The 12,109-nt window shown below is 41.2% G+C and overlaps 1 protein-coding gene across 2 annotated transcripts in view; it reads left to right on the top strand.

Annotated features, from left to right (window-relative positions):
• The window catches only part of LOC110536539 (zinc finger CCHC domain-containing protein 2), an 80,023-nt gene that overhangs the window by 40,321 nt on the left and 27,593 nt on the right, over positions 1–12,109 (top strand). For both annotated transcript variants that reach the window (XM_036934746.2, XM_036934745.2), the window contains exon 5: positions 272–372. In XM_036934746.2, the coding sequence (XP_036790641.2) occupies positions 272–372 (101 nt within the window). The remainder of the gene's footprint in view (positions 1–271; positions 373–12,109) is intronic.

Below are 12,109 nucleotides of genomic sequence, written 5' to 3'. Positions count from 1 at the left end.
GTTTTATAAATGCTGTAAACTGCCAGCTATCCTTATTAACGTGCCAAAATTGACTGAATTGAAATGGAATTGAGCCCAGGTTCCCTGCATAGTATTGACAGGACGTTCACCCACTGATTATAAGCAGGGATAATGAACTAACTTTATGAGTTAATGAACCTAATGAATTGAATGTTGAACTGTTAAAGGACATCTCCTAGCTCTGGTTTTAAAGGTATTTGTTTGAATGGTGCTGTACATAACCTGTTAAAACGTGATCCCCGTCATGCAGCTCCCCAAGGAGCAGGCCACGGAGTCGTTTGAGAAGGGCATCCTCCGGCTGCTCAACCAGGGAGACAAGTACGAGAGCAGGGGGGTGGAGAGGAACCTCAAGTGAGTTCTGCTTAGCTGCCTACCTGTTTGATTAATGGATTGATTGATTAATTGGTGGATCGATTGATTGGGAAAATATATGCACTAAGTCGTACAATCCCGGAGAACCTGGGGATATGGGGATAACATGTTAAAGTGATTCCATTTATTTCCAATGTGGTCCATAAAGGCCTTGACTAGAATCCATTAGGTAACATACTAGAGCCCATTAGATAACAGACTAGAGCCCATTAGATAACAGACTAGAACCCATTAGATAACAGACTAGAACCCATTAGATAACAGACTAGAGCCCATTAGATAACAGACTAGAATCCATTAGATAACAGACTAGAGCCCATTAGGTAACAGACTAGAACCCATTAGATAACATACTAGAACCCATTAGATAACAGACTAGAATCCATTAGATAACAGACTAGAGCCCATTAGATAACATACTAGAGCCCATTAGATAACAGACTAGAACCCATTAGATAACAAACTAGAGCCCATTAGATAACAGACTAGAGCCCATTAGATAACAGACTAGAGCCCATTAGATAACAGACTAGAGCCCATTAGATAACAGACTAGAGCCCATTAGATAACAGACTAGAACCCATTAGATAACAGACTAGAGCCCATTAGATAACAGACTAGAGCCCATTAGGTAACAGACTAGAACCCATTAGATAACAGACTAGAGCCCATTAGATAACATACTAGAACCCATTAGATAACAGACTAGAGCCCATTAGATAACAGACTAGAACCCATTAGATAACAGACCAGAGCCCATTAGATGATAGACTAGAGCCCATTAGATAACAGACTAGAACCCATTAGATAACAGACTAGAATCCATTAGATAACAGACTAAAACCCGTTAGATAACAGACTAGAACCCGTTAGATAACAGACTAGAGCCCATTAGATAACATACTAGAACCCATTAGATAACAGACTAGAGCCCATTAGAGAACATACTAGAACCCATTAGATAACAGACTAGAACCCGTTAGATAACAGACTAGAACCCGTTAGGTAACAGACTAGAACCCGTTAGATAACAGACTAAAACCCGTTAGGTAACAGACTAGAACCCGTTAGATAACAGACTAGAACCCGTTAGATAACAGACTAGAATCCATTAGATAACAGACTAGAGCCCATTAGATGATAGACTAGAGCCCATTAGATAACAGACTAGAATCCATTAGATAACAGACTAGAACCCATTAGATAACATACTAGAACCCGTTAGATAACAGACTAGAATCCATTAGATAACAGACTAGAGCCCATTAGATAACAGACTAAAACCCGTTAGATAACAGACTAGAACCCATTAGATAACAGACTAGAGCCCATTAGATAACAGACTAGAGCCCATTAGATAACAGACTAGAGCCCATTAGATGATAGACTAGAGCCCATTAGATAACAGACTAAAACCCGTTAGATAACAGACTAGAACCCATTAGATAACAGACTAGAACCCGTTAGATAACAGACTAGAACCCATTAGATAACAGACTAGAACCCATTAGATAACAGACTAGAATCCATTAGATAACAGACTAGAACCCATTAGATAACAGACTAGAGCCCATTAGATAACAGACTAGAGCCCATTAGATAACAGACTAGAGCCCATTAGATAACAGACTAGAACCCATTAGATAACAGACTAGAACCCATTAGATAACAGACTAGAATCCATTAGATAACAGACTAGAACCCATTAGATAACAGACTAGAGCCCATTAGATAACAGACTAGAGCCCATTAGATAACAGACTAGAGCCCATTAGATAACATACTAGAACCCGTTAGATAACAGACTAGAATCCATTAGATAACAGACTAGAGCCCATTAGATGATAGACTAGAGCCCATTAGATAACAGACTAGAGCCCATTAGATAACAGACTAGAACCCATTAGATAACAGACTAGAGCCCATTAGATAACAGACTAAAACCCGTTAGATAACAGACTAGAATCCATTAGATAACAGACTAGAGCCCATTAGATAACAGACTAGAACCCGTTAGATAACAGACTAAAACCCGTTAGATAACAGACTAGAGCCCATTAGATAACAGACTAGAACCCATTAGATAACAGACTAGAGCCCATTAGGTAACAGACTAGAACCCATTAGATAACAGACTAGAACCCGTTAGATAACAGACTAGAACCCATTAGATAACAGACTAGAGCCCATTAGATAACAGACTAAAACCCGTTAGATAACAGACTAAAACCCGTTAGATAACAGACTAGAACCCATTAGATAACAGACTAGAACCCATTAGATAACAGACTAGAACCCATTAGATAACAGACTAGAATCCATTAGATAACAGACTAAAACCCGTTAGATAACAGACTAGAGCCCATTAGATAACAGACTAGAGCCCATTAGATAACAGACTAAAACCCGTTAGATAACAGACTAGAACCCATTAGATAAGACTAGAGCCCGTTAGATAACAGACTAGAACCCATTAGATAACAGACTAGAACCCATTAGATAACAGACTAGAACCCATTAGATAACAGACTAGAGCCCATTAGATAACAGACTAGAACCCATTTAGATAACAGACTAGAACCCATTAGATAACAGACTAGAACCCGTTAGATAACAGACTAGAACCCGTTAGATAACAGACTAAAACCCGTTAGATAACAGACTAGAGCCCATTAGATAACAGACTAGAACCCATTAGATAACAGACCAGAGCCCATTAGATGATAGACTAGAGCCCATTAGATAACAGACTAGAGCCCATTAGATAACAGACTAAAACCCGTTAGATAACAGACTAGAACCCGTTAGATAACAGACTAAAACCCGTTAGATAACAGACTAGAGCCCATTAGATAACAGACTAGAACCCGTTAGATAACAGACTAAAACCCGTTAGATAACAGACTAGAACCCGTTAGATAACAGACTAGAACCCGTTAGATAACAGACTAGAACCCGTTAGATAACAGACTAGAGCCCATTAGATAACAGACTAGAACCCATTAGATAACAGACTAGAACCCGTTAGATAACAGACTAAAACCCGTTAGATAACAGACTAAAACCCGTTAGATAACAGACTAGAACCCGTTAGATAACAGACTAGAACCCGTTAGATAACAGACTAGAACCCGTTAGATAACAGACTAGAACCCGTTAGATAACAGACTAGAACCCGTTAGATAACAGACTAGAACCCGTTAGATAACAGACTAGAACCCGTTAGATAACAGACTAGAACCCGTTAGATAACAGACTAGAACCCGTTAGATAACAGACTAGAACCCGTTAGATAACAGACTAGAACCCGTTAGATAACAGACTAGAGCCCGTTAGATAACAGACTAGAACCCGTTAGATAACAGACTAGAACCCGTTAGATAACAGACTAGAACCCGTTAGATAACAGACTAGAACCCGTTAGATAACAGACTAGAACCCGTTAGATAACAGACTAGAACCCGTTAGATAACAGACTAAAACCCGTTAGATAACAGACTAAAACCCGTTAGATAACAGACTAGAACCCGTTAGATAACAGACTAGAACCCGTTAGATAACAGACTAGAACCCGTTAGATAACAGACTAGAATCCATTAGATAACAGACTAGAGCCCATTAGATGATAGACTAGAGCCCATTAGATAACAGACTAGAGCCCATTAGATAACAGACTAGAACCCGTTAGATAACAGACTAGAGCCCATTAGATAACAGACTAAAACCCGTTAGATAACAGACTAAAACCCGTTAGATAACAGACTAGAACCCGTTAGATAACAGACTAGAACCCGTTAGATAACAGACTAGAATCCATTAGATAACAGACTAGAGCCCATTAGATAACAGACTAGAACCCGTTAGATAACAGACTAAAACCCGTTAGATAACAGACTAGAGCCCGTTAGATAACAGACTAGAACCCGTTAGATAACAGACTAGAACCCGTTAGATAACAGACTAGAACCCGTTAGATAACAGACTAGAGCCCATTAGATAACAGACTAGAACCCGTTAGATAACAGACTAAAACCCATTAGATAACAGACTAGAACCCATTAGATAACAGACTAGAATCCATTAGATAACAGACTAGAACCCGTTAGATAACAGACTAGAACCCATTAGATAACAGACTAGAACCCGTTAGATAACAGACTAGAACCCATTAGATAACAGACTAAAACCCGTTAGATAACAGACTAGAACCCATTAGATAACAGACTAGAATCCATTAGATAACAGACTAGAACCCGTTAGATAACATACTAGAACCCGTTAGATAACAGACTAAAACCCGTTAGATAACAGACTAGAGCCCATTAGATAACAGACTAAAACCCGTTAGATAACAGACTAGAACCCGTTAGATAACAGACTAGAACCCGTTAGATAACAGACTAGAGCCCATTAGATAACAGACTAGAGCCCATTAGGTAACAGACTAGAACCCATTAGATAACATACTAGAACCCGTTAGATAACAGACTAAAACCCGTTAGATAACAGACTAGAGCCCATTAGGTAACAGACTAGAACCCATTAGATAACATACTAGAACCCATTAGATAACAGACTAGAGCCCATTAGATAACAGACTAGAACCCGTTAGATAACAGACTAGAGCCCATTAGATAACAGACTAGAACCCATTAGATAACAGACTAGAGCCCATTAGATAACAGACTAAAACCCGTTAGATAACAGACTAGAGCCCATTAGATAACAGACTAGAACCCGTTAGATAACAGACTAGAGCCCATTAGATAACAGACTAGAGCCCATTAGATAACAGACTAGAACCCGTTAGATAACAGACTAGAGCCCATTAGATAACAGACTAGAACCCATTAGATAACAGACTAGAACCCATTAGATAACAGACTAGAATCCATTAGATAACAGACTAGAACCCGTTAGATAACAGACTAGAGCCCATTAGATAACAGACTAGAGCCCATTAGATAACAGACTAGAACCCATTAGATAACAGACTAGAATCCATTAGATAACAGACTAGAACCCGTTAGATAACAGACTAGAACCCGTTAGATAACAGACTAGAACCCGTTAGATAACAGACTAGAACCCGTTAGATAACAGACTAAAACCCATTAGATAACAGACTAGAACCCGTTAGATAACAGACTAGAACCCGTTAGATAACAGACTAGAACCCGTTAGATAACAGACTAGAACCCATTAGATAACAGACTAAAACCCGTTAGATAACAGACTAGAACCCGTTAGATAACAGACTAGAACCCGTTAGATAACAGACTAAAACCCGTTAGATAACAGACTAAAACCCGTTAGATAACAGACTAGAACCCGTTAGATAACAGACTAGAACCCGTTAGATAACAGACTAGAACCCGTTAGATAACAGACTAAAACCCGTTAGATAACAGACTAGAACCCATTAGATAACAGACTAGAGCCCATTAGATAACAGACTAGAGCCCATTAGATAACAGACTAGAACCCATTAGATAACAGACTAGAGCCCATTAGATAACAGACTAGAACCCATTAGATAACATACTAGAGCCCATTAGGTAACATACTAGAACCCATTAGATAACAGACTAGAATCCGTTAGATAACAGACTAGAGCCCATTAGATAACAGACTAGAGCCCATTAGATAACAGACTAGAACCCGTTAGATAACAGACTAGAACCCATTAGATAACAGACTAGAGCCCATTAGATAACAGACTAGAGCCCATTAGATAACAGACTAGAGCCCATTAGGTAACAGACTAGAACCCATTAGGTAACAGACTAGAATCCATTAGATAACAGACTAGAGCCCATTAGATAACAGACTAGAGCCCATTAGATAACATACTAGAGCCCATTAGATAACAGACTAGAGCCCATTAGATAACATACTAGAACCCATTAGATAACAGACTAGAACCCGTTAGATAACAGACTAGAACCCATTAGATAACAGACTAGAACCCATTAGATAACAGACTAGAACCCATTAGATAACAGACTAGAATCCATTAGATAACAGACTAAAACCCGTTAGATAACAGACTAGAGCCCATTAGATAACAGACTAGAACCCATTAGATAACAGACTAGAACCCATTAGATAACAGACCAGAGCCCATTAGATAACAGACTAGAACCCATTAGATAACAGACTAGAGCCCATTAGGTAACAGACTAGAACCCATTAGATAACAGACTAGAACCCATTAGATAACAGACTAGAACCCGTTAGATAACAGACTAGAACCCATTAGATAACAGACTAGAACCCATTAGATAACAGACTAGAACCCATTAGATAACAGACTAGAACCCATTAGATAACAGACTAAAACCCGTTAGATAACAGACTAGAATCCATTAGATAACATACTAGAACCCGTTAGATAACAGACTAGAACCCATTAGATAACAGACCAGAGCCCATTAGATAACAGACTAGAACCCATTAGATAACAGACTAGAACCCATTAGATAACAGACTAGAACCCATTAGATAACAGACTAGAACCCGTTAGATAACAGACTAGAACCCATTAGATAACAGACTAGAACCCATTAGATAACAGACTAGAACCCATTAGATAACAGACCAGAGCCCATTAGATAACAGACTAGAACCCATTAGATAACAGACTAGAGCCCATTAGGTAACAGACTAGAATCCATTAGGTAACAGACTAGAACCCATTAGATAACAGACTAGAACCCATTAGATAACAGACTAGAGCCCATTAGGTAACAGACTAGAATCCATTAGGTAACAGACTAGAATCCATTAGATAACAGACTAGAACCCATTAGATAACAGACTAGAACCCATTAGATAACAGACTAGAGCCCATTAGATAACAGACTAGAACCCATTAGATAACAGACTAGAACCCATTAGATAACAGACTAGAGCCCATTAGATAACAGACTAGAGCCCATTAGATAACAGACTAGAACCCATTAGATAACAGACTAGAGCCCATTAGATAACAGACTAGAGCCCATTAGATAACAGACTAGAGCCCATTAGATAACAGACTAGAACCCGTTAGATAACAGACTAGAACCCGTTAGATAACAGACTAGAACCCATTAGATAACAGACTAAAACCCATTAGATAACAGACTAGAACCCGTTAGATAACAGACTAGACCTCATTAGTCAGTATCCACTGACTGAGTCGTGTGTGTGTTTGTTTGTTAGAGGTGTGTGCGTGTGTCTGTGCACGCGTACTTTACTGTACTCTGACCAAGTGTCAGTCCTCTGTCCAAGTGACAGTCCTCTGACCAAGTGACAGTCCTCTTACCAAGTGTCAGTCCTCTGACCAAGTGACAGTCCTCTGACCAAGTGACAGTCCTCTGACCAAGTGTCAGTCCTCTGACCAAGTGACAGTCCTCTGACCAAGTGACAGTCCTCTTACCAAGTGACAGTCCTCTTACCAAGTGACAGTCCTCTGACCAAGTGACAGTCCTCTGACCAAGTGACAGTCCTCTGACCAAGTGACAGTCTTGAGTAAAGGACTCATTCTCCCCTTTTCAAATAGGATGGAGCCTTTTGCATTAAAAGTTGTTTGCCAATTACATTAAACTAATGTATTCCGTGCTAATAGGGCATGCGATGGCAATGCAGAGTTCAGAAACCAGAATGCATATGGTATTCCTGATGTGAGAGAACACACCACTTTCAGAAAGAACTTGAGTTTTGTGCCTTATGCTAATTTGACTCCATCTGTTCTCACCTACAGTAAGTAGGCTGATAGAAAATGACTTTGCTAAATTGACCCGCAATAACCCCTAAACAAGCAGCTAATCTCAGTAATGATGAACAAAATGTGTTGAAGGAACTGAAAGACAATCTAGATATTGTGTTGTGAAGCAGGGAACCATATAGGAGACAGGTCTATTGCTCAACTCTCTGGCACCTCTCCGTTACAACCCCGCGGACAGAAAAGAAAAGGGACATGGATAGCTTCGTTGATAACGCTCTTCCACAGGGTTGGATAACGGAAACAAAGAAGGACTTTTCTCATTACACCACGGCCAGCCTGTCCAGTTTATATTGGCTTATCGAAACCACATAGTGTGTATAAACCTCCTTTCCGTCCCATGACGGCCTACACCGGCCAAACCCGGACAACGCCGGGCCTATTGTGTGCCGCCCTATGGGACTCCCAATCACTGCCGGTTGCGATAGGACTTGGATTCAAACCAGGGTGTCTGTAGTGACGCCTCTAGCACTGAGATGCAGTGCCTTAGACCTGCTGAACCAGGGTCTGTAGTGACGCCTCTAGCACTGAGATGCAGTGCATTAGACCTGCTGAACCAGGGTCTGTAGTGACGCCTCTAGCACTGAGATGCAGTGCATTAGACCTGCTGAACCAGGGTCTGTAGTGACGCCTCTAGCACTGAGATGCAGTGCCTTAGACCTGCTGAACCAGGGTCTGTAGTGACGCCTCTAGCACTGAGATGCAGTGCCTTAGACCTGCTGAACCAGGGTCTGTAGTGACCCCTCTAGCACTGAGATGCAGTGCCTTAGACCTGCTGAACCAGGGTCTGTAGTGACGCCTCTAGCACTGAGATGCAGTGCATTAGACCTGCTGAACCAGGGTCTGTAGTGACGCCTCTAGCACTGAGATGCAGTGCCTTAGACCTGCTTAACCAGGGTCTGTAGTGACGCCTCTAGCACTGAGATGCAGTGCCACTCGGGAGCCCCATGGGACCCTGGGAAGAGACCTGCATTTATGAAGTCCAGAAAACCCCATATTTCCAGAATGCCACGCGTTGGAAAATATACATAGAAGACATGCTACTGGGATTGGAACGGTACTAACTCTCTCATCTGAGTTCATTTCTTTAAATTAACTTATCTGACACCAATCTCAAATTAACACCAGAGAGAAGTCGGAAAGAAAATAGACTTCTTTGATCTTACAATCCACGAAAAAAAAAAAAAAAAACAAGTTGGAGCCCTACGATCTCCAGCAAGACACAGAGTAGAAACGCCACTTTTACGGCAGACGGCAATCACCACGGCACACCTTCAGCGGAACATACCGGTGGGTTCATTTGTAAGACTCTGATGTAACTGTAGTACAGACATAGATTTTGAGCGCAACGCTAATGGCATGCGCACCAGGTTTCTGCAACGCCAGGGTATGATAAGGGTGTCATTGAACAGGCAGGCCTCTATACCCGTGCTACAGAGACTGAATGTCAAAGCCTACTCACTGACACTAATAGAAACCAGGACAAAACGGTCGCCACGTTTGTGGTTGTTTGTTTTTCACCCCACACGGATTACGGCCCATGTGCCGGTCGAATCAAATCCATTTTAATGAAACTCTAGATCATCCCTCAAAATGGATCCACATCTACTAAAGTAGCATTTTTGTTTTCGCCGTGCGCACAATCGAGTTACGCACAGCGTGACAGCTACCCAGGCCCGCTCCGATGGAAATTACAAGTGTGGCCACTATGTACATTGTGACATCACCAGCAATACTACAGTTTTATACCACAGGTAAAGAGTACGAAAATCCAAATCTTCATTAATTGCAGCACCACGAATGTCACGTATATGCTGAAATGTAATCTGAAGGGCTACTTCCCATTGGTCAAAACTAAACTAGCGTTGAAACTCATTTGCATTTCAGAACACAAGGCCCCTATTAGAATATATAAACACGGGCCTATGCTATTGCGCGCCACTGTATCTAATCCAACGTTGGCTCACCTTCCTCCGTGCGCTTACTAGCTAATAGAACACGTCCTGATGTCACCAAGAGGAGGTGACGTCATCCAGGTTTCACCAACAGGAGATGACATCGTACGTAAACTAGAACGTCCTCGTTTCTATAATGTTGTCGCCTTGATTTTTTGGGGTTCACAGATCCACAGACACCCAAATATCACCTCTGTATATGTTGACATGGTCTATTGATTACCCAGACATTAACCCTCATTTGGCTGCCTTTCCTTCCTGTTCTCTGCTGCCAGTGGCTGGAACAAATTGCAAAAATCGCTAAAATTGGAGACTTGTATCTCCCTCACTAACTTTAAGCATCAGCTGTCAGAGCAGCTTACTGATCACTGTAGCTGTACATAGCCCATCTGTAAATAGCCTACCCAATCTACCTACCTCATCCCCACATTGTTTTTAATTACTTTTCTGCTCTTTTGCACACCAGAATTTCTACTTCCACATAATCATCTGCTCATCTATCACTCCAGTGTTAATCTGCTAAATTGTAATTACTTCGCTACTATGGCCTATTTATTGCCTTACTGCCTCACGCCATTTGCACACACTGTATATAGACTTTTTTTTCCTATTGTATTATTGACTGTACGCCTGTTTATTCCATGTGTAACTCTGGGTTGTTGTTTGTGTCGCACTGCTTTGCTTTATCTTGGCCAGGTCACAGTTGTAAATGAGAACTTGTTCTCACCTAGTCTACCTAGCTAATAAAAAAGACACTACCACTTTGTGCTATAATTTGCCATTTACCTTGAAACATAAATAAGATGCTTATCTCAATAAGCATCTAGGGTATTTATTAATTTAACGAGGCAAGTCAGTTAAGATCAAATTCTTATTTGCAATGACGGCCTAGGAACAGTGGGTTAACTGCCTTGTTCAGGGGCAGAACTACAGATTGTTAGGCTGTCAGCTCGGGGATTTGATCATAGAAACCCTTTCAGGTTATTAGCCCAATGCTCTAACCACTAGCTCCTATTTATACTAGCAGGTAGCCTATGTGCAATGGCCAGGTCACTATGGAGGAAGAAGGCAGCTTGACGTTGAAACATCAGCCACATGTCCGCATCCTGTACAATGGATTAAAATGAGCAATCAGAAATCAATCTCTGACTTTTTGTTGTTGTTGAGTTGTTCCTTCTCCTTTTTTTTATTTTTACCTTGAATTAGTCCTTTTGGAAGTCTTATTTGGTAAGTCATTCTGGTGATTTTCTGTCCTTGTTGTTAAGCTCCTTTCCTTTGCTTGCTGAAGTGAGAAGAAGGCCCACCTGAACTCTGTATGTACATGTCTTACTCTACTTGGTTACTGTGAGGGGCAGTGTCTTGTTGTGAGGACAACAGTGCCCCCTCCTGGAAACCACTTCTAGTCAGTATCGTTTTCCTGGAAAATGAAAGCTTAAAGTCTTTGTTTAACCAGGTAGACTAGTTGAGAACAAGTTCTCATTTACAACTGCGACGTGGCCAAGATAAAGCAAAGCAGTGTGACACAGACAACAACACAGAGTTACACATGGAGTAAACAAAAAACAACAAACAAGTCAATGACACAGTAGAAGAAAGAAAGTCTATATACAGTGTGTGCAAAAGGCATTTTATTTATCCAGGTAAGAGAACACATTCTCATTTGCAGCAACGACCTGGGGAATAGTCACAGGGGGATTAAGGAGCCAATTGTAAACTGGGGATTATTAGGTGACCATGATGGTTTGAGGGCCAGATTGGGAATTTAGCCAGGACACCAGGGTTAACACCCCTACTCTTACGATAAGTGCCATGGGATGTTTAATGATCTCAGAGTCAGGACACCCATTTAACGTCCCATCCAAAAGAGGGCAACCTACACAGGGCAGTAGCCAATGGGCCCAATCACTGCCCTGGGGATAAAAAAAAAATAGACCAGAGGAAGGAAATAGTGCCTCCTACTGGCCCTCCAACACCACATCCAGCAGCATCTGGT

The sequence above is a fragment of the Oncorhynchus mykiss genome, chromosome 11, assembly GCF_057628025.1.
Source record: "Oncorhynchus mykiss isolate SJ-2025 chromosome 11, ASM5762802v1, whole genome shotgun sequence".
NCBI classification, from domain to species: Eukaryota; Metazoa; Chordata; class Actinopteri; order Salmoniformes; family Salmonidae; genus Oncorhynchus; species Oncorhynchus mykiss.
This window is presented reverse-complemented; position numbering and strand designations above follow the sequence as displayed.